Source organism: Aquila chrysaetos, chromosome 19, assembly GCF_900496995.4.
Source record: "Aquila chrysaetos chrysaetos chromosome 19, bAquChr1.4, whole genome shotgun sequence".
NCBI lineage: Eukaryota > Metazoa > Chordata > Aves > Accipitriformes > Accipitridae > Aquila > Aquila chrysaetos.
The window spans coordinates 27,782,910-27,801,932 of NC_044022.1; the positions used below are offsets into that span (position 1 = coordinate 27,782,910).

Here is a 19,023-nt window from a genome sequence, read left to right on the forward strand (position 1 = left end):
CCCACCTCACCCCCCCCGCCCCATCCCTTGCTAGCCCCCTCCGCACGGCGGGCCTGTGTCCCCGTCCCCTCCATCCCCACGCGTGACACCCCCACCCCCACGCGTGACACCCGCCCCCACTCACCCCCCACGCAGCCCCCTCCTCGCTTCAGTCCCCCCCGCGGGCCGGCAGCGCGCATCCTCGGCCCGGCCCGGCTCGGCGCGGCAGGGACTGCGCCAGGGATGGGCAGGGAAGGCAGCTGCCAGACCGGACCGCACCACGGCGAGGTGGGAGGGGGGGTCACACGCTTTTTACCCCCCTCGGACCGCGCGGGACATCCCCCCCACTCGCAGACCACCCACTCGGGAACGGCGAGGCGTTGCTCCGCGACGCCTCGCCGTTTCCGAGTGGGGGGTCCGCGAGGGAGGGGTCCCGTAGGAGGGAGGGGGGAGGAGAGCAGGATGCAACCCCCCCCAGCACGAATGGTCGGGTCCGGGCTGTGGCTCTGCAGTGGGGGGGGCTCCGGGCGCGCCCCCCTGCATCCCCGGGGTACCCGGCTGTCGCCACGGCAACCGCATCCCGCCCCGATGTGGTCCCGTCCCCCCCCCCCAAAGTGGGGAGGGGGGGGTCCCGGCTGGCAGACCCCAAAGTGTGTGGGGGGCACAGTGTACACAGTGCGGGGGGGTGGGTGTGCTGTGTGTCCCCCCTCTTCTTGTATGGACACGGGTGGGGGCAGAGCCCACTCGCAGCTCAAATGTGGGGTGCAGCCGGCCCCGGTGGGGGGGGGGGGGCAGCACCCTCTTACGAACACCAATGCGGGGGGGAGGCACGTGTGCACACTGTACCTGTGTGCATGCAGACACGCCCCCCCCACCCAGGTGTGTGTGTATGTGTAGGTGTGCACGCTGTCCTCCCCACACAGGCGTGTCTGTCCCCACCCGTGTTTCTGAGCTCCCGTGGGGGTTTGCACAGCCCTGCCCCACTCAGCACCTGCGCACGCCCACCCCTGTCCTGCTGCTCTCTGCTGCCCTTGGGGGACACGGAGACCCGCAGACCCTCGGGGTGAGCATGCCAGGCCCTGTGTTACCACCATCCCCCCGCCCGCACGCCACACGCCCCGGCACGCGCCCCGGCACACGCCCCGGCACGCGCGGGCTCACCTGCCTGCCGGAGCCATCCCCCTGTGGCAGGGGCCCCGGGCGGTCGGCAGGAGGGACGGAGGGGTCTCGCGGGATCTTTCTGGTGTCACCGTGGCTGGGTCTGGCCAGGCCCCGTGCTGCTGCCGGGTGCCGGCTGTGAGAGACCTGCCGGAAGGTGTGCGGGGGCGGGCAGGCGGGGGCCAGGGACGCTGCAGGCGTGGGGGCCCCGGGGTGTGGGTGCACCCTCGTGCGAGCGTGCAAGCAGCCATGGTGCGGGGCCGCCGGTGCACGCAGGGTCCCCGAGTGGGCACTGCCCGTGGGTGGCCGGGTGCAGTGGCCCTGGGGGGGGACTGTCCCCAACCTCATGGAGGAACCGGCCGGGCGGCATTCCCGCCTCACACCATCGCCATCCGCAGGGCCGCGCCAGCGTGGCACCACCGCCACGGCCACAGCCGAGCAGGGTCCCGGAAGGTGACCGGGGCGAAGTCACCCCTGACCGCCCCGTCTGCCCTGCGTGGCACAGCGACGGGGGCTGCAGGTGACAGCCACCAGTGACAACGGCCATGGCTGTAACGAGGCTTTTGGAACCTTCTCCCACCATCCTTGTACCCAGGGCATGACGTTACTGTTTGGAGGGCTGGACAACCAGGTGGGTAAAAAACAGGTTGGAGGGTTGGGCTCAGAGGGTGGTGGTTCACGAGCTGTGCTCTACCTGGAGGCAGGTGACAACTGGAGCACCACAGGGACCAGCCTGGGGACCTCTCCTGCTTAACATCTTCAGCAGTGACCCAGTGCAGGCACCGAGGGCACGCTTGTCGAGGTTACAAATGACACCAGCCTGGTGAGGGGGAAGCAGCTGGCATGCTCGAGGGCAGGACTGCATCCCCAGGGCCTCGGGCAGGAGGGCGGAATGGGCCGACAGGAACCACACGAAACTGAGCAAGGACAAATGCCAAGTCCTGCTCCGGGAAGCAGAGCACCCCTGCAACAGCACAGGCCAGGACTGCCAGGCTGGGGAAGCAGCTCCGGGGAAAATGTCCTGGGGGCCTGGGTGGGCAGCGAGCGGGACATGAGCCACAGTGCACCCTGGCAGCAAGGAGAGCCCAGCAGCACCCTGGCCTGCATGAACAGGGCACAGCCAGGAGGTCGAGGGCAGGCATTATCCTCCCCTCTACTCAGCCCTTGCTAAACCACATCTAGACACCCCATCTAGTTTTGGGGCCCCGGTACAGGAAAGACCTTGACAAGCTGCGGCGAGTTCAGGGGCGGCCACTGCGCCCGTCAGGGGCTGGAGCACCTGCCCTGTGAGGAGCTGCTGAGGGACCGGAGCTTGCTCAGTCTTGGGGGGAGAAGGCTGCAGACCTAAGAGCAAGCTGCCAGCACCGATGGTGAGCTTCTCGAGGAAACGGAGCCGGGCTCTTCACAGTGGTGCACAACAAGAGAAGAAGAGACTACAGGCATCGGTGGAAATAAGAACTTCAAGCTGGACACCAGGGAAAGCTTTTTCCCTGTGAGGACCATCCAGTATTGGAGCAGGTTGCCGAGAGAGGCTGTGCAGCCTCCCTCCTTGGGGCTTTTCAGGATGCTACTGGATGAGGCTGTGAGCAGCCTGGTCTGACCCCACAGCTGCCCCTGCTTCGAGAAGGAGGTTGAACCAGCGACCTCCGGGGTCCCCGGCCAGCCTGGCCCCCGCCTGGCTCTGCTTCCCCTCCCTGGTCACGCTTCAGGCTGGGTTGCACAGCCCCACCCCCCCCCCGCAATGGCCCCCTGGGACGGGCTGCCAGGACAGGAGGGACCAGCACCAGGGTCCTGGGGCCGTGACAGTGCTGGCCGGGCCACGGTGATGGGAGGGCACGAGCAGCCCCACAGAGTGGCTGGGCCAGGCTGGGGCAGGGGGTGGCCAGCCCAGGCACAGCTCCCACGGGGGACAGGGTCCTGCATCACCCGCCTCTGCGCCGCCTGGCACGGCCGGCACCAGCCCAACAACAAAGGGCACAGTGATGGGGCCGGCGGAGGGCCCCGCTCGGCCGGGACACGGCCCCGGGCCAGCGCTGGGGCAGCACCGGGCAGGGGACGCGGCTGCTGCGGCGGCAGCACCAGGCGCTGCGGCAAGGCCATGAAGCCGCAGCATGGAGGCGGCGGGCGGGGAGCTGCAGCCACGGGGCCCCCCCCCGGGCAGCTGGGCCAGCACCGTGCTGTGCCGTGCCTGACGCAGGCGGCCGGGTGCCGCCACGGCCTCGCATGATGACAACACGGGGCGGCAGACACACCCAGAGCATGGCCATCACCCAGGGAGCAGGAGGCTGGGGAGGTTCTCAGATTTTTATTACCACAACATACCACAACAAACCAGACGGGAGCAGGGACACAGGGAAGGATAAAACCAGAGACCAGCCCAGCAGCCCCGGCCCCGCAGCCCCTCAGCTGGGGGGGGCTCCGTGCCCCTTCCCGCCCGCCAGTCGCCGCAGGAAGCCGAGCAGGGCAGAGCCCTTGGGGGGGGCGGCCGGGGGCGGCTGGGGGCACGCCGACCTGCTCTGGGCCCCGCTCCGCTGGAAGAGGCTGGCCAGGCTGAAGAAGGGCGCAGGGCTGGCAGGGGCTGAGGCTGTGGCCGGGGGGGGGCGGCTCGGGCAGGCAGAGCTCAGGGCCAGACTCGAAAAGCCCCCCCTGCCTGCTGGCCGGGGCGCCTGGGGAGGGCTGGTCACAGCCCCCCACCTCGGGCAGGGCCGGCAGCGCCGGGGCCGTGTGCCGCCGCAGTGGGGCCAGGGGGGCTCCGGGCGGCCAGGTGGGACTCTGCCGAGCTGGGGGCAGGCGGGGGCTCCCGCAGCCTGGGGGGCCAGGGGAGCCAAGGGGGTCATCCCCCCTCGGGGTGGCCAGGCAGGGCTCAGAGCTGGGGCGTGGGGAGCGGAGGCTGTGCCGGCTGGGCTGGGGTGTGAGTGGGAAGGGGCCGCGCGGCCCCATGTCCCGGGGAGCCACGTCCCGCGCGGAGCACGTGGCGATGGAACGACGCTTCAGCCGCTCCTGCTCCAGCTGCTGCCGCCGGTGCTGCGCCTGCTCCCGCACCCGGTTCTCCTGCGGGGCAGAGGCGGGTCGGGGCTGGCCGGGCGTGGGGTGGCAGAGCCCACACCGGCCCCACATGTAATGGGGGCGCGGGGGCCAGTACCTGTGCAGCGGTGAGGAGCCGGCCCGCGAAGCCGTGCAGGACGGCACACAGGTCCTGCAGGCCGCCAGGCGCCATGTCCTCGCAGAAGAAGTCGAGGGTGGTGGCCGCGGCGCGGTGCATCCGCTCCAGTGCATCCCACGCCCCGTGCAGCTCCTCCTCGGCCGCGCGCAGGAAGGGCTGCAGCTGCTGCCCCAGCCCCTCCACGCCCAGGCTCCGGGCCCCCTCCAGCTGCCCCGCCAGCCGCCGCAGCTCCCCCTCCACCTCCGCCACCTCGATCCTGCAGGGATACATGGGTCACCCATCCCGATGCTCCACTCCCCTCTGCCCCCCCTCCCTGCCATGCCGCCCGCGGCTGGGAGCCCTCCTGCCCCTCCGCTCCCAGCCCCGGCGGGTGCCACCCCGTGGGGCAGGGTCCCCCACTCGGCTCTGGGACGCGGGGATGCCCTTACCGTGAGGCTGGGCCCACGTGCTGCAGCTTGCCAGGGAAGTCCAGCAGGCTCTTCTCCACTCTGGCCGCCTCCTGTGGGTGAGAGGGGCAGCGAGCAGCCCCCACAGGGCCGGGGGCATCCCCAGGGCCCCGGCAGAGCCGCCCACGCCAGAGAGCCAGACCTCGGGGGAACAGCAGAGGTAACTCCCTGTTTGCCTGGCGGGGCTGGGGCCAGCCCGGGGCATATGCGTCCCCAGCCAGACGTGCTGCCAGGTCGCTGCGGGAGTGACTTGGACCAACACCCGCACTGACCGGGAAGGACAAAAACGTCCTTGAAGGCACACGGGCCTTTGGGGGGGACTATGGCAGCGGTGACAGGAAGGTCCAGACCCGGCCGAGGAGGGACAAGCTGGTGCCGAGGGCAGGAGGGCAGAAGGGAGAGGATGGAGCGCGCCGCAGGCGGCAGCGCCGGCTCCCTGCGGGCAGAAGTGCAGCTGCCACCGGGCAGAGCAGGGGCGAGCATGGGAAAAACGGCACTGGAGCTTGTCTGCCAGGGAAAACAGCCTCCCCCGCACGCGGGCTGGGCGCATCCCTGCCGGGGGAGTGCAGGCAGCGACCTTGCGCAGGGTAGGGGAGGCAGCAGGGTCTCCCCGGGCACATGCAGGTGCCCGCAGCCACGGGCATCCCCCGGCGAGCCCCACTCTGGCTGCACCCCGCTGCTCCCGGGCAGCAGGAGGCAGCCGGGGACAGCCCAGTGGTGGCATGCCAGCTGGAGGCATCAGGCGCACGTGGCCAGGCTGGCCCAGGGCCTTCAGCGGCCGGTGGGCAGAGGAGCTGCCACAGAGCCCGGCGCCTCCCAGGGCAGCACGGCTTGGCCGGGCCACGCTCCCTGTGTGGGCTGGCAGCCACAGCCGAGGACGGAGCCAGGCACTCATGTGCCAGCTGCTGCCCGGAGAAGGGCCACGGGGACTGCGGATGCTGCCACGGGGACAGTGGGCAGGGGACCAGGACGAGGCCCTGCCCATCGCGGCCATGCCTGGAGCAGACCTGAGGGCCAGGGAGAGGAGCAAGGGGATGCACAGGGCACACCTTCTGTTTCAGACCCCCATCAGGGAAAAGCCCACTCCAGACACGGACCCAATGCTCTGCCAAGAACGAGCTCCCCCCGCAATTAATCCGGCCATGGCCCCCAGCAGTGCAGGGAGGCCAAACACCACAGCCCCGCTGGTGCTCACCATCGCCACGAAGTGCAGCAGGTCCAGGCCCGGCTCGTTGGCCTTGGTGTCGGGCACCTTCAGCAGCGAGGCGAGGCGGAAGCCAGCGGCGCTGCCGGCATAGCCACCCTGGGAGCGGAGCGGGGGAGTCGCTGCGGCCCTGCTGCACTGCGGGGGGGGGGAGCAGGGGGGCAGCAGACCTCCTGCGCCATGGTCTTACCGAGTTCAGGTAGTTGCCGGCGCTCAGGATGAGGTGGAGGATGGTGTGCAGCTCCTCACACTCCAGCAGCTCTGGGGAGCGGCCGAGGGGTGAGCGGGGACAGGGATGGTGCCCCCCCCACCACAGTCCTGGCGCACCCCACAGCGTCACTCACCGACGGCGGCTTCCGTCAGGGTCTGGATGGAGCCGCGCAGGGTGGTGAGCCGGGGGAAGAAGTCCTCCTTCAGCACCAGCAGCTCCAGGCGCTGGGTGTAGCTGGGGGCGAGTGTGGGGTGAGCAGGTGGGGGCATGGGAACCCCCTGGCACACGGGACCCCCCAGGTGCAGGGGACCCCCCAGGTCCCACCTGGGCACCTCTGTCAGCAGCAGCATGAAGAGCTCAGGGTCAGCAAGCTGGTGGGGGCTGCCGGGGAAGGACCGCAGCCGGGCCACCTGCAGGCAGAGAGGGGTGTCAGGGGGGGCTGCGGCCCCCCCCCCCCCCCACCCCAGCCCTCACCTCTGTGGCACTGGGCAGCATCCGGGAGAGCTCCAGCAGCTTCTCCGCCCCGTAGGGCGCCCCGACACCCTCCTGGATGTCCCGCACGATCTGGCAGACGGGCCTGGGGGGACGTGTCAGACATGGGTGACCCCCTGGCCCAGCCACATGGACAGCACTCTGCCGCCTGATGGGGTAACACCCCCCGGCGGCCAGCAGACCCCCCCATTCCCTCCCAAGGGGGCAGACACCTACCCGACCCCCTGCAGTGGGCATGGTGGGGGGCAGGAACCCCCCCATGTCCATGCCTGGGTGCACAGGGCAGCAGGAGCCCCTATTCCCCATCTGTGTGCGGGACCCTGGAGGGGAGCAGGTACCCGCAACATCCCCCATGCCGGGACTCCTGGGGATAGCTCTCATTCTGCCCCCCGCCATGGGCTGGACCCAGGGGGACACACACATGGGTCCCTCCGTGTGCGGGACCCAGGGTGTCAGTCTGCCGGGGGTGTGTGTGTCTCTCTGGAGGGACGGGACAGTGTCTCTCGGGGGTGTCCGGAGGGTGTCGGCCGGGTGTCTGGGGGGTGTCCGGGGGCAGCTCCGCTCACCGCTTGACCTGCTTGAGGAAGACGCCGAGGGCGAGGCTCCGCTTGGGCTCCAGCAGCGCGGCCTGGGGGGGGGAGGCACGGGGCGGTCAGGGACCGCGGGGGGGGACTCGGCCGGGACGCGGGGAGGACGCGGGTCTCACCGCGGGCGGCGGGCGCTGCCCCGGGGCGGCCCCGCGGGGCTCTCGGAAGAGCAGCCGGAGGCGCGGCAGGTCCAGCGGCGGCGGGGCGGCCCGCGGAGCCCAGACCGAGCGGCGGCCGCGCACCCGCGCCGCGGGCACCGGCTCCCAGTGCAGTGCCCGCAGCCGCCCGCCCTGCGCGGCCGCCGGCGGGGAGGGCAGCGCCGGGGGGGCGGGCGGCGGCGGCGGCGCGGGGCGGCGCGGGGAGCCCATGGCCGGGACGGGACGAGTGGGAGCACCGGCCGCCCCGCGGCTCCGGCGGCTCGGCCCGCCCCGGCCCCGCCCCGGTCCCGTCCCCGTCGGGGCTGGCGGCGAAGGGGAGCGCCGGGGCCGCGGTGCAGACGTGGGGAGCCAGCCCCGGGTACCCGGCCCGGTGCCCTCCTCGGGGCCGCGGCACCCGGCTGGAGCCGCGCCCGGGGAAGGGAAACCCGGCCCCGCTGCAGGCGCCCACCCCGCGGCCAGCGGCGGTCCCCGAGACCCTCCGAGCCCCCGGTGCTGCCAGCGGGACTGTGGGGACAGACAGCTCCCCGGTCCTGTCCGTCCGTCCCTGAGGAACGAGCCCCCTCTCCCGGGGTTACTCCCCAGCGTCTTCCCTATTCGCATCCCAGGCCGGAGCAGAGTTGCCCCGGCAGCCAGGTACCCATCCCTGCCGGTGCTTCGGGAGGGTGAGAACGGCTGCGGGGGATCGGAGCAAAGGCCCGTTGCCCCAGGACTCCGACAGCCAACCGCGGCAGACGCCCCAGGGAAGACCTTAGGATGATCAGGAGTCTCCCCTAGAGACTTCTCCCACCCTCCTGAGCCAGGGGCCAGGGCACCTGCAGCCCCCCTGGAGGCAATTTCCCCCCTGCCCTGGCCCAGTGCCCTCCTCAAGCTCCAGCATCCCACAGCTGGGCTCTTCCAATAGCAGCTGCTTGTCTAAACCCGATGCCAGGCCACAGCACAGGGCATCCCTGCCTCTTTTGGGGATGGTATGGGGCTCGTGTCATGGTCTCCTGCTGGCCCCGGGGCAGCCACGATCCCACTGCAGGGCTGGCGGAGCCCCGAGCCCCCTGAGAGACATTCCCACACAGTTGCTGATCTGGGCAAGGCCGAGCACAAGCAGCATCAAGTGGTCCCGCTCACCACTCAATCCTCTGGCTGCCAGCTCCCAGCTCAGAGTGGCCCTGGCCCCCTTGCTCCAGTGCCAGCAGCCCAGGCAGGGGGGCACAGCCCCTGCAGCTGGGCTGGGACAGCACTAGGCAGTGTGGCCCCCCCCGGCTCGCAGGGCAGCTCTGCTGCCTCCCCAGACCCTCCTGGCTCTGGCCCCTGGGAGGGCAGCGGCAGGGGATGGCAGCCTGCGGCAGGGCCAGCCTCACCACGCCCCCCACCCCCGGCAAATCAGCCTCCAGCCCAGGGGGCCCCGGCCCACCGCTCTGCACACACAAGCGATCCGTACCGCTTTATTCTGGAGTCTTACAGAAGTTGGGAGGGAAGAGGGAGTCAGACCTTCACCAGGAAAGGGGGGGGGGGGGGGGGGTTGTCAGATCCAGACATTAAATTACCAGGGATTAAATTAGCAAGAAAAACAAACTGTTTTGTCTCAGGAGAAAGTGCCCAAGTGCTGCATGTGGCCAGGGCTGGAAGCAACACTCAGCTGGAGCAGGACAGAGCTCTGGCCCCTGGGACGCTGGCTGAGGCCCGGCCCCGCTGTGCATGGCACACGCACCCTCGGCACATGCACCCTTAGCACACGCAGACAGACATGCACATGCACCTGCCCGGGACACGGCCAGCGTTTGGTCCTTGGTTGAAGTCCCTGCAGCCCGGTGGCCCCAACAGGGCCCAAGCATCAGGGTGGCGAGAAGACCCGCATCTGCCCAGCACCCACCTGCCCACACTTTGCTAGCAGCAGTGCGCAGGGTCCCCCCCAGCCCCCAGGATGGGCCCCCCACCAGACCGGGGAAGCGCGGCCCTGGAAGCAGCCAGCATGGCTCACCCTGCACATGGGGGAGTGTAGTGTGAGGCTGGGGGGGCGGCCCCCAGTTCGGCTGGGGAGGGAGTGCAAGAGCAGCTACCTGGGAAACACCAGGGATCAGCCAGGAGGGAGACGGAGCAACCCCAAAGCTGGGAGAGAAGGCAGCAGCCCCTGCTGCCAGCCGCGGGGGCTGGGAAGCCACAAGCCCCCCCGGGCCAGGGAGGGGACCTGGCCGTCCAGGTGCCATCCCTCCATAGCTTCGTCTTCATTTGGAAACGAACACTTCTGCCGCAGGGCAGGGGTATTCCTGGGCTGGGCCCCAGGGAGTGGGGAGCCCCACAGAGGAGGCCTGGTGGCGGGGGGGCACGCTCCCCCATCCTGTCCCAGGGGAGGCAGAGGGAGAGCTGTGGAGTGTCCCACCCCACCCAAGGCATGCGGTGGGGTCTGGGGCACGAGTCCCCAGTGAGGGAGGGGTCTGCTACCCCCCAGGGTGCCAGGAGGCAGGGAGGGCTCCCGGCTGTCATGCCGGCGGTCTGTGCTAAGGGAGCGTGGATGAGCTGGGCAGGGCTGGGCTCTGCCCCAAGGGGGAGACGCGGGACGGGGGAGCCCCGGCCTCTCCGGGTTCCTCTCCCCAGGCAGGACCAGGGCCACGCTTGAAGCCTCCCACTCTCCCCCCAAACCAGGCCCCCCCATACCCGGTGGGCGAAGCCCAGCTGCAGCAGGGCCCAGGCCGCGTCCCCTGCTCACTCCGCGAGCACGCGGCCCGGCCCCGCACCAGCGGGCAGAGGTCGGAATTTAGGTCCATAGTGCCCCCAGCCAGAGCACGCGGGGGGCAGAGGGGGCGGCTCACTGCTCCTCCAGCCAGGAGGGCTTCTCAGCACCGGGGGTCTTCAGCTTGATGTTGAACTGCTTGAGGGTCTGCTCCAACTGCTGCTGGTTTCCAGCGAAGTAGGCAGAGATGGCGTTGTGGAAGAGCAGTAGCTGCTTGTGCATCACCTTGATCTGGGAAGAGCAGTAGGGGTCAGCCTGCAGCAAGCCAGCTCCGCTGCCCAGCACCCAGAGAAAGGGCAGGGAGCAGAGACACGGTGCCCACCCAGTGCAGGAGGGGGAGGTTGGAGCTGCTGCCAGCAGCTCCCAAAAGCTAGCCCTGAAAGCCAGGAGAAGGCCACGCGGCAGCAGCCATGACAATGAGAGGTGGGCAGAGATGGGTGCTCCCCTGCCCTTCCCCGTTCACAGGTGCTGTCCGCCCAAAGAGAGATGTCAGGCAGGCGGCTGCAAGGCAGCACGGCCAAGGGACACAACGCGTGCATGGCTGGCAGACCCCCACTCTGTGCCCCACGGCCCCTTCCCAGCCCCACAGCCCTCCCCACCTTGTTCTCCTCCAAGAACTTGAGCTTGATGGCCACATCAGCACGCAGCTTTTCGTACTTGTCCTTGTGGCTCTGGAACTGGCTCTGGGCTGCGTCCAGCCGGCACAGGGTGCTAGCGTCCCGAGGGCCCATGCTCAGCTCCTCCAGGTCTGTGCGGTACGCATCGTACTCCAGCCTGTGCAGGGACAGCCAGTGTCAGAGCTACACTGCGGCTCCGCAATTCCCCCCCGGGGACACCTGGCACCCATCAGGAACCCAGCCTGCGGGCCACGCTGCCGTTCTACCTGGCTGTCTCGTACTGTTTGACCGTCATGAGCGTGTCCTCCATGGTCTTGTTCACCAGCGTGTTGATGCTGGAGACAAAGAAGTTGACAGCTCCCAGTAGTGTTTCTCCGTTCTTGCAGAGCAGTTTCTGCGTTTCTGCGTTGTAACCAAACTCCTCCTGGGAGAGGAGGACAAGTCAGGGTCCATACCAGGAAGGCCCCCTCTCTCCTCCCACATGCCCAGAATCAGCCTGGCCTTGGGTGCTCCAAGGAGGTGCTGGGACACGGCCCTTCACGCTCTCCCCTGCCCTGCAGCCTTCGCTGAGCACTGTTATCCCCAGCCTCCTCCTGCTTCTCCTCATGCACCTGGGGTGCTGCGGAGCAGAGAGCTGCCCCTGGCCGTGCTGCAGAGCCCAAGGTTGATTTGGGTGTCTAGGTCTCCTCCCCAGGCACGAGGGGCTGCAGCACAGGCAAGAGGCAAGGCAGGTGCCACCTCCCCCATGGGCATACCTGCAGCTCAGGAGACTTCTGGCTGAGGTCCGCAAAGGCATCCCCCAGGGCATGCTGTGTCTGCACCAGGCTGTAGAAGTGGTTGGTGAGAGCCCGTGCGAGCTGCAGCACACACTCGTACTTGCGCTTTGTCTCCCGGAGCAGCTCAATCTGCGTCTCCAGCTCGAGGTCCACAGTGCGGGAGCCCCGGCCAAACCGCTCTGAGATCAGCTGCTTGGTACACTGCAGGGCGAGGGAGGAAGGCATCAGGAGGCCCCAGGTCCCTGGCCAATGGGAAGGGCTCCTTGCTGTTGCAGGCAGCTGCAGCACAGCTGTCCCCACAAATTCTGCAGGGAGATCCCCAGATGCATCCTCCACCTCCCGCTGCTCCTTCGCCCCTAGTGCAGGGGCTGGCCCAACCCTCCTCAGCCTGCTGCGCGGCGGCCCCGACAGCGAGCCAGGCCATCCCGATGGTCCCGGGAAGCAGCTCACCTTGTACGTGTTGATACCCCATTTCTTGACAATGTCAAACTTCTCCACAGCGATGCCACGGACAACTTCCTCTCCTCCGACGGCTGGGCTGGGGTGGGGCTGGTGCAGTCCGGAGCCTGGAACAGACACAGCCCCACACGGCATCAGCTCAGCAGGGCAGCAGCACCCGTGAGGGCACAGGCCAGGCTGCTCACCCAAAACCAACAGTGCCTTCACAACTGGGCACCGCAGCTGCACCCAGAGGGCTCAGGGCACTGGGAGGAACACAGGACTGCCACAGGGCTGCATTGGGGTTCAACAAAGCCCATGCACAACAGGTTTGTGGTCCAGGCAGCACCCAGCCCTGCTTGGGAAGCTGCCACTGCACTTGCTGTGGCGCAGCGCTGGGCACCTCGCCCCACTCAGGCCCCGGTCTGGAACAGCTCTCCCCCACCAGCAGCGAGGGTACAAGCCGGCAGTGTTAACGGGCTCCAGCCCATCTCGCGCTGCTGCGTGCCTAATTGGCTTGCAGGCGTCACGAAGCGATACCTCGTGCACACAGCAGGGAACCTGCTCCTATGAGCCCTTCCAGAGGGGTCCCACGCAGGGCCCCAGCGCTGGCAGCAGTGGCAGCTGACCCCGCAGGAGAAGGCACTGACCCCAGCCTACCTCGTCACCAGCCCAGCCACCCCTGCTCTTGCAGACGGGGCCCCAGTGCCTTCCGTGCTGCACCGTGCTCCTCTCAGCCCAGAGCAGCATCCTGCCTGACCCCTCTCCTCACCAAGCAGGCCAGAGAAGAGAGGCGGCAACTGGCAGCACCTGGGGGAGGCAACCCCGCGGGGGCTCCTCGCACAGCCAGGCACCACCTGCATCTCACCTTTGAGCCGCCCGGCACCCTGGCAGCACCATCCTCTCCCCCATCAGCACCCAGACCAAGACGTTGCTGTGGCTGCTGGGGGCGGCGAGTGCTGGTCTTCCTCCCACAGCAGCGGGCTCGCCTGCCTGCACGCTGGTGGCTATGTGGGGCTGCAGCTAAGTCTCTGTGCTCCGAGGGACCCCAGCACTAACCAGGCACCCTAACCCAGGGTGAGGGGCCCAAGCCCAGGCAGGGGGGGGGCCGTGGAGTGCCAGCCAGGGGCTGGGTGGCCACAGTACCTGCTGAAGCACCAGCCTGGTTGGCCATCCTGCTGGCGGCAGATGCACTGGGGGAGACGGATGGTCCTCGGGGTGGGTGAGGTTGGACAAGACAGCCTGGAAATGGAGGGGCTGGCAGGTGTTGAGCAGAGAGGGGCAAGAGGAGATGGGGCGGTGTGACAGGCATGGGGGCAGGAACGGCCAGGACAGAGGATGAGTGTGCGGGCGGGACGGCAGCAGGGGAGAGCAAGGGGAGCAGATGAGTGTGACATGAAATCACAAGACATGGCTGGCTGCCAGACGGGTACCTCCCGTACCAGGTGCTTCCTCCCCACTCCTTCTGTCCCATCAGCTGGGGTCACCGTGCCCCGTGAGCCGAGAGCTGGACAGGCCCAGTGTGACAGACAAAGAGGGACAGCAACCACAGCACACACCTCCTTCTGCCACCCGCTCGTGCTGCTCTTCGGCACAGCAGGCTGGGAGCAAACGCACACGTCCCCTCCGCCTGTGCAAATCCACTCACTCAAGCCTAGCACAGCACGGAGCAGCTGTCCGCTGCGGAAGAGCCCACTGAGGCAAGTCAGGGGACAGAGACTCGTGTGAAATAGGACCATGAGGGACAGAGGGCGAGAGACATGGCTGCACCAGAGCTGCCTCAGCAGTGCCAACTTGGCCCGGCCCAGCCCAGTACCACCAATGCTCACCGTGGACCCACTGGGCCACCGCTGCCCCGTGCCTGGGCAGAGCTCCCTGGGGGGTGTGGGGAGCAGCAGGGCCCTGGGGCTGTGGCACTCTTGCCCACACCGCTGCCTGGCAGGCAGGACGCTCGCAGCTGAGCTTTGCCGTCAGGAGCACCCGCAACCCCAGGGCCAGCCTGAGCAACAAGAAAAGCAAATGAGCAGAGAGAGTAGGGCTCAGAGTCGCCCTGCCCCATCCCACCACGGGCAGACCATCCCCGGCACAACCACCGGCATCGGCGTATCCCCAGAGCATCGTAGGACCAGAGAAGAGGTGGGACACCGGCGTCTTTCCTCACCACAGGAGGAAGAACCTGAGAGCTGCTGTGCCTCAGCACGCTGTAAAGCCCAGGCACCACAAGCCACTGCCTGTGGCCCCGGGGTCCCCCATGCGACCGGCCGGGCTCTCCCCAGCGGGAGGCCCCACACCTGCAAGAGAGGGGAGCACCCAGGACCCAGCCCTCCCACAGCACCCCATGCAGCCTCCCTGTTAGTTATGGCAGGCGGGGAGCACCAGAGGAGCGGGGTTAGGGGGTGGCAGCCCCTCCAGTCCCAGGCAGCCAGGCTCCACCAGCCCATCAGCAGAGCCCAAGCCTGCCAGGGAAGAAAGGGAAGGAGCTGCCTTGCACTGGCAGGACACGCCATCCTGGGGAGGAGGCATTGCACCGAATGGTTGAGGCTTGAGACAGAGCTTCTGCCTGTGCACAGGACCCTCCGCAAGCCCCGGCCAGGGGCCAGCCCTCCCTGCCTGGCACCACCACAGGCCGTGCCCCAACAGAGGGACCAGGCTCCTGGGCCCTGTGGCTCAAGCAGCACACCTCCCTCCCTGCAGGCTCCCACAGCTCAATGTGGAACAGGAGGGCGGTGAGGCGAGCTGTGGCCTCCTTCCCACGATGGAGCCTCTCCATCCCACCTCTGCCATCATGTGAGGAGCAGCACTGCCCCCGACAGGCAGCCCCAGCTTTGCCCCACTGCCCCAGCCCCATCCGCGCAAGCCTGTGCCGTGGTCCAGCCTACCTTTGATGGTGCTGGTGGGGATGATGCCTTCAGCCGTGCCCCCGTAGCCGCCAGAGACAATGCTGGTTTCATTGAGGTTGGGCCCCGATACCATCACCTGCTGCAGGTCCTGGAGCGGAGGGAGGAGCACAGGCAGCTGAGGTGCAGAGCCGGGACGCATGGCTGAGAGGATGGCCTGGCGCTGACGCAGAGGGCCTGGGGCAGAGTGGCACAGCCCTGCCCTGCCCACCCCACACAGCCCAAAAAACAACGTCCCAGGGTCCGGCACGTCCCCACCCGGCCCCAGCCACAAACCTGCTCCAAGCCGTCGTCCTCTGGCAGGCTGCCCGTGTCGCCGTTGCTGCTGATGGGGATCTCCATGGTGGCGGCCTTGCTCATGATCCCGTCCGACATCCTCAGGGCCTGCAAGGACACAGACACTCTGCTGGAGCCCGGGGACCAGGCAGAGACAGAGACCACCCCTGTGCAGCTGGGGTCCCGGGGCTTCACCCAGCCAGGGAAATCCCGGGCTTCCCAGGCCAGGAGCCCAGGGGGCCAAGGCCTGGGCTGAGCTCCCGATGGCCAGGGAGCAGGCAGAGGGCAGCAGGCAGCTGGACCCGCGCTGGCAGCCGTGTGCACCGAGCAGCCTCTGCGGCCGCTGCACAGCACGGCATTCCCTCAGGACACACTGCCCCGGACCTGACCGCGGCCTCCTGGCTCCCAGAACGCTCCTGGCAGAGCCGCATGTCCCGGAGGAGCCAGCCCCAGTTCCGGCTCACAGTACCGGTGCACGGCTGGCGCGTTCCCTCCCACCCCTTCAGCCCACGGCTCGCACGTTTTGGAGAAGAAATGGTTCTCCCCCGCCCCTCATGGATCTCCGGGGCGCAGCAGCGGTCCGTCTGTCCCGGCTGGGTGGCAGACCATGCCCCGGGACAACCGGGGCTTTGCAGCAGACCAGCTCCTGGCCCAGAGCCCGGGAAAAGGGAGCCAAGAGCCACGTCGGCCAGCCGGGCCGCGCACCGGAGGGAGGAGCAGCAGCGAGGGCCCCGCTGCGCCCAGACCGGTCCGAGCACATTCCCGGGCAGGTGGCTCCGGGCACCCCAGCGGGGCCGTTAGCCGCCTGCCCTGGCGGGGCCGCAGCCCCGACGGCGGCCGGACCCCCGGGAGAGGGCCCTGCCCTGCCTGGAGGGGACGAGGCCTGCGTGCCGACGACGCGGCACCCCCCCCGCCCCGGCCGGCAGCCCCCGCGGCTGGGGAACGGCCCCCGCAACAGCCCCCCCCCCCCCCCCTCCCCGGCCCCGGCGCGGGGAGAGGAGCGCACGGGAGGAGACGGGGCCGGCGGTCGCCCAAGGGCTCTCCGCTGGGAGACGGCGGGCAGCCCGGGGAGCGCCCGGCCCCCGGCGGCCCCCCCCAACCCCGCAGGCCGGGCTCACCTGCCCGGGCACCCGCCCGCCCTCCCGGGCACCCGGCGGCCCCGCTTCCTCCGCCGGTGCTCCCGGCCCGGCCCCCCGCCCGCAGCTCGGGAGCCCCGCTCCGCCTCGGCCCGGGACGCGCCGGAAGCCGCGTCACCGCCGCCAGCAGGGGCCGCCGGGAGACGGGCCGGACGTAGCGTCACCGGCGGGCAGTGGCGCCGGGCGGAAGATCCCTTCCCGCCCGGAAGCGCCGCCTCGGAGCCCCGGCGGCCCGGGGTGGCGCGGCCCCGCCGAGGGCGGCAGGGCCGGGCAGACTCACCCCCCTCCCCCCGGGACATGGAGCCGGGCGCCGAACACCAGCAGCAGCTCCGCAGCGTGAGGGCGGCCGGGGCCGGGGCTGGCGGGGGCTCGGCTGGGGGCCCGGGGGGGTCGGGCCGGCTGGGCTGGTGGGGGCCCGGGCGCTGCGGGGAGGGGGGCCGGGTTGGCGGGGGTCCCGGGGTGAGCGTGTGCCGGTGCCGCCTCTCTTCCAGCTGCGGGACTTCCTGCTGGTCTACAACCGGATGACCGAGCTCTGCTTCCGCCACTGCGTCTCCAACCTCAACTACCGCCTGCTCACCGGGCGTGAGGTGAGGCCCCGGGACTGCCCGGGGGCGCCCAGAGCCCACGGTCCGGCGGGCAGGCCCCGGCCGGAGCCCCCCTCGTCGCTCTGATCCTCCCCATCCCACAGGAGACGTGCCTTGAGAGCTGCGCCGGCAAGCTGGTCCACGCCAACCACCGCCTGATGCGCGCCTACGTGGCGCTGATGCCCTCCCTCGTGCAGCGCCGCGCTTCCGACTACGAGGCCAGCGCAGCCCAGGCGTCCCAGATCTCGGCCACGGAGGGACCGGCGGCGGCGACGCCTGCCCTGCCAGGGGCTGGGGGACCAGGAACCGCTCCTGACCAGCTGGCAGCTCCGGGCCCCGGCGGACCCTCGCAAGGGGCTCCGGGTGCTGGCACGTAGCACGGCTGTCATCCTGGGTCGCACCTTCCGACGACGGCAGCGGTGGGCTGGGTGGCGACAGGATGGAGACGGGCCCTGTGTTACCGGCGGGAGAAGTAACGTCTCAGCGCTGTGGCGCGGTCTGGGCCTCCACGTGCTGCCGGCAGCCCTGGTCCAGAGCTGCAGATCCACTCTGCGCCCAGACCTGGCCTTGAGCGTCTGCATCCTCTAAAGCGTCAGCATCGAGAGCCTCCTGACAGTGGTCAAGCCTGTTCTGTGCTGGCTGGGGCTGGTGGGGGGTGCGGGGGGCACCAAAAAAGAAATGGCAGTGTCTGCCCTTCCGGCCAGGGGAGCTCCCTCCTGAACTGTGTCCTAACAGCTCCTGCGCTGGGTTTTCCTGCTCCAGACCTGGGGTGCTAGTATTGCAAGAAAATGGTTTCCTAGTGCTAATAAAACATTTTTTCATTAACTTTTTGCTGTTAATGTGTCGTGAGGCTGAGTAGAGCCCTGGCCCTGCTGGTCCCTCCTGAGCGGTGCACCCCATGGGGGCAAGGGCCACTCTCCCCGGGGCGCACCGTTGGCATTGCTCGTTCTGGGAGCCCTTTTGTCGTCACTTTGGCTGTTGGCATCAGAACAGGCTGCAGGGTACAGCTCTGCGGGTACGAGCCCTTCCTCGGTGAGGCAGCAGAACCATCCTCATGGAGCACAGCCAGGTCTGGCCCTGGGTACAGCAAGGAGGTGGTGGAGGCAGCTGAACCCGGTGGGCTTCAGAGTGGTGTCAGTTCAAGGCTGTGGCAGGTCAGGGCTTGCCAGGTCCAGCCACGGAGGCCGAGTGCATTCCCGGGTGGTGCAGGGCACGCTGGCAGCATTGGTGCGGTGGTGCAGCCCCCCGGGCCACACTGCAATGTCAGGACCAGCCAATGCCGTGTTCTTGTGCAGCGAGTTGGGACAGTCCAGTACTTCCTTATCCCAACTACAGTACAGTGAGTCAGGACAATTAGGCACCCCCCAACTGCACCTGGGGCTCCTGTTGCCTGGATCTGTACCCGAGACTCCTGCTGCCTGCGTTGTGACTCACTTTTGTCATTGCCTGACAAGAATTAATGGCTAGAATGGAATTACACTGACCAAAGCCAGTCATCTCACGAACCGATAAACAGTGGTCCCAAGCAAGGCCCTTTGAGCTCTCCTGGACCACAGCAGGCTGTGACCAGCATCTCCCACTGAGGGGGATGCTTCTTGGAGCTCGTGGACTCTCCAGTTTGCAAAAATCGGAGGACCATTGCCGAAAGCTGACAATGGGACCTGGGCTGATACCCTTTGCCCGTTGAAGCTCAACCCTTTGCCTGCTGAGAAATGCTGAGGCATTTGATGTGAATGTTTCACTGAATGAAAGGGTAATTTTTAACAGGTATACCTCTGTTTGTATATATCTATATCTATCTCTTAGTGTCTGTCTGTGTGCATGTGTGAATTGACCTGGGTATCTGATAGTAGGTATAGTATAAATATTGCCCTTTTGAATCTATAATTAAGTCACTGTTGTGATTGTAGTAAATACTATTGATCACTTTGTAAATGTTAAATTAGTCAAGGATTAAGTGCTGCTAAATCTTGTGATCCTCCTTAAACTGTGGATGAATCTTAGATGGCTGCTGCTGCACACATATAATCCCTTAAAACATAAACCTTTGCCCAAGTCTGGGACTAGGAGGGGATCCAGCCACACCTAAGGTCCTTCAGGAGTTTAGAAAGCAAGGGGGTCTTCCCTGAACCTTGTGACTCAATGGGAGGGGCTCCCCTACCCTTTTGTGTCTTCGGTC

At 68.2% G+C, this 19,023-nt stretch overlaps 4 protein-coding genes across 7 annotated transcripts in view; 1 reads left to right on the top strand and 3 right to left on the bottom strand.

Moving 5' to 3' along the window:
• Window positions 1-235, bottom strand: part of TRIM3 (tripartite motif containing 3) — an 8,029-nt gene extending 7,794 nt beyond the window's left edge. The window contains exon 1 of the mRNA XM_030042735.1: window positions 125-235. The gene's annotated coding sequence lies outside the window, so the exon portion shown is untranslated. The remainder of the gene's footprint in view (window positions 1-124) is intronic.
• The window catches only part of LOC115353282 (FH2 domain-containing protein 1-like), an 8,330-nt gene extending 683 nt beyond the window's left edge, over window positions 1-7,647 (bottom strand). Inside the window, exons 1-11 of the mRNA XM_030042461.2 lie at window positions 7,360-7,647; window positions 7,220-7,281; window positions 6,636-6,738; window positions 6,486-6,571; window positions 6,295-6,395; window positions 6,141-6,211; window positions 5,942-6,049; window positions 4,729-4,799; window positions 4,280-4,556; window positions 3,042-4,188; window positions 1,141-1,328 (exon numbers count right to left, since the gene is read on the bottom strand). Of these exons, the coding sequence (XP_029898321.1) occupies window positions 1,141-1,328; window positions 3,042-4,188; window positions 4,280-4,556; window positions 4,729-4,799; window positions 5,942-6,049; window positions 6,141-6,211; window positions 6,295-6,395; window positions 6,486-6,571; window positions 6,636-6,738; window positions 7,220-7,281; window positions 7,360-7,608 (2,463 nt within the window). The 5' untranslated portion in view covers window positions 7,609-7,647. The remainder of the gene's footprint in view (window positions 1-1,140; window positions 1,329-3,041; window positions 4,189-4,279; window positions 4,557-4,728; window positions 4,800-5,941; window positions 6,050-6,140; window positions 6,212-6,294; window positions 6,396-6,485; window positions 6,572-6,635; window positions 6,739-7,219; window positions 7,282-7,359) is intronic.
• A 1,171-nt stretch (window positions 7,648-8,818) lies between these two features.
• On the bottom strand, window positions 8,819-16,350 carry ARFIP2 (ADP ribosylation factor interacting protein 2). 4 transcript variants are annotated; one of them, XM_030042929.1, is made up of 9 exons: window positions 16,243-16,350; window positions 15,125-15,232; window positions 14,831-14,939; window positions 13,098-13,208; window positions 11,964-12,079; window positions 11,493-11,714; window positions 11,004-11,161; window positions 10,720-10,894; window positions 8,819-10,351 (listed from the first exon to the last, which is right to left on the bottom strand). In XM_030042929.1, the coding sequence occupies exons 2-9, from the start codon at window positions 15,221-15,223 to the stop codon at window positions 10,196-10,198; spliced, it is 1,146 nt and encodes a 381-aa protein (XP_029898789.1). In that variant the 5' UTR covers window positions 15,224-15,232; window positions 16,243-16,350; the 3' UTR covers window positions 8,819-10,195. The 4 variants fall into 4 exon arrangements, with proteins under 4 accessions (XP_029898789.1, XP_029898788.1, XP_029898791.1 ...); XM_030042928.1 differs by having other exon boundaries at window positions 14,831-14,966; XM_030042931.1 differs by lacking the exon at window positions 13,098-13,208.
• Window positions 16,351-16,420: 70 nt separating this feature from the next.
• On the top strand, window positions 16,421-17,669 carry TIMM10B (translocase of inner mitochondrial membrane 10B). Its single transcript, XM_030042933.2, has 3 exons — window positions 16,421-16,596; window positions 16,752-16,847; window positions 16,949-17,669. Exons 1-3 carry the CDS (start codon window positions 16,558-16,560, stop codon window positions 17,219-17,221), a joined length of 408 nt encoding a protein of 135 aa, XP_029898793.1. The 5' UTR covers window positions 16,421-16,557; the 3' UTR covers window positions 17,222-17,669.
• Window positions 17,670-19,023: the final 1,354 nt, after the last annotated feature.

Excerpts from the sequence above, each read along its gene's own strand:
- TIMM10B (XM_030042933.2), top strand. The coding sequence starts at position 16,558 with ATGGAGCCGGGCGCCGAACACCAGCAGCAGCTCCGCAGC. Across the intron at positions 16,597-16,751 it reads ACCAGCAGCAGCTCCGCAGC|CTGCGGGACTTCCTGCTGGT; the intron begins GTGAGGGCGGCC and ends CCTCTCTTCCAG. Across the intron at positions 16,848-16,948 it reads GCCTGCTCACCGGGCGTGAG|GAGACGTGCCTTGAGAGCTG; the intron begins GTGAGGCCCCGG and ends CCCATCCCACAG.
- ARFIP2 (XM_030042928.1), bottom strand. The coding sequence starts at position 15,223 with ATGTCGGACGGGATCATGAGCAAGGCCGCCACCATGGAGATCCCCATC. Across the intron at positions 14,967-15,124 it reads AGGACGACGGCTTGGAGCAG|CTGCCTGTGCTCCTCCCTCC; the intron begins GTTTGTGGCTGG and ends TCTGCACCTCAG. Across the intron at positions 13,209-14,830 it reads CCCCACCAGCACCATCAAAG|CCCCTCCATTTCCAGGCTGT; the intron begins GTAGGCTGGACC and ends AACACCTGCCAG.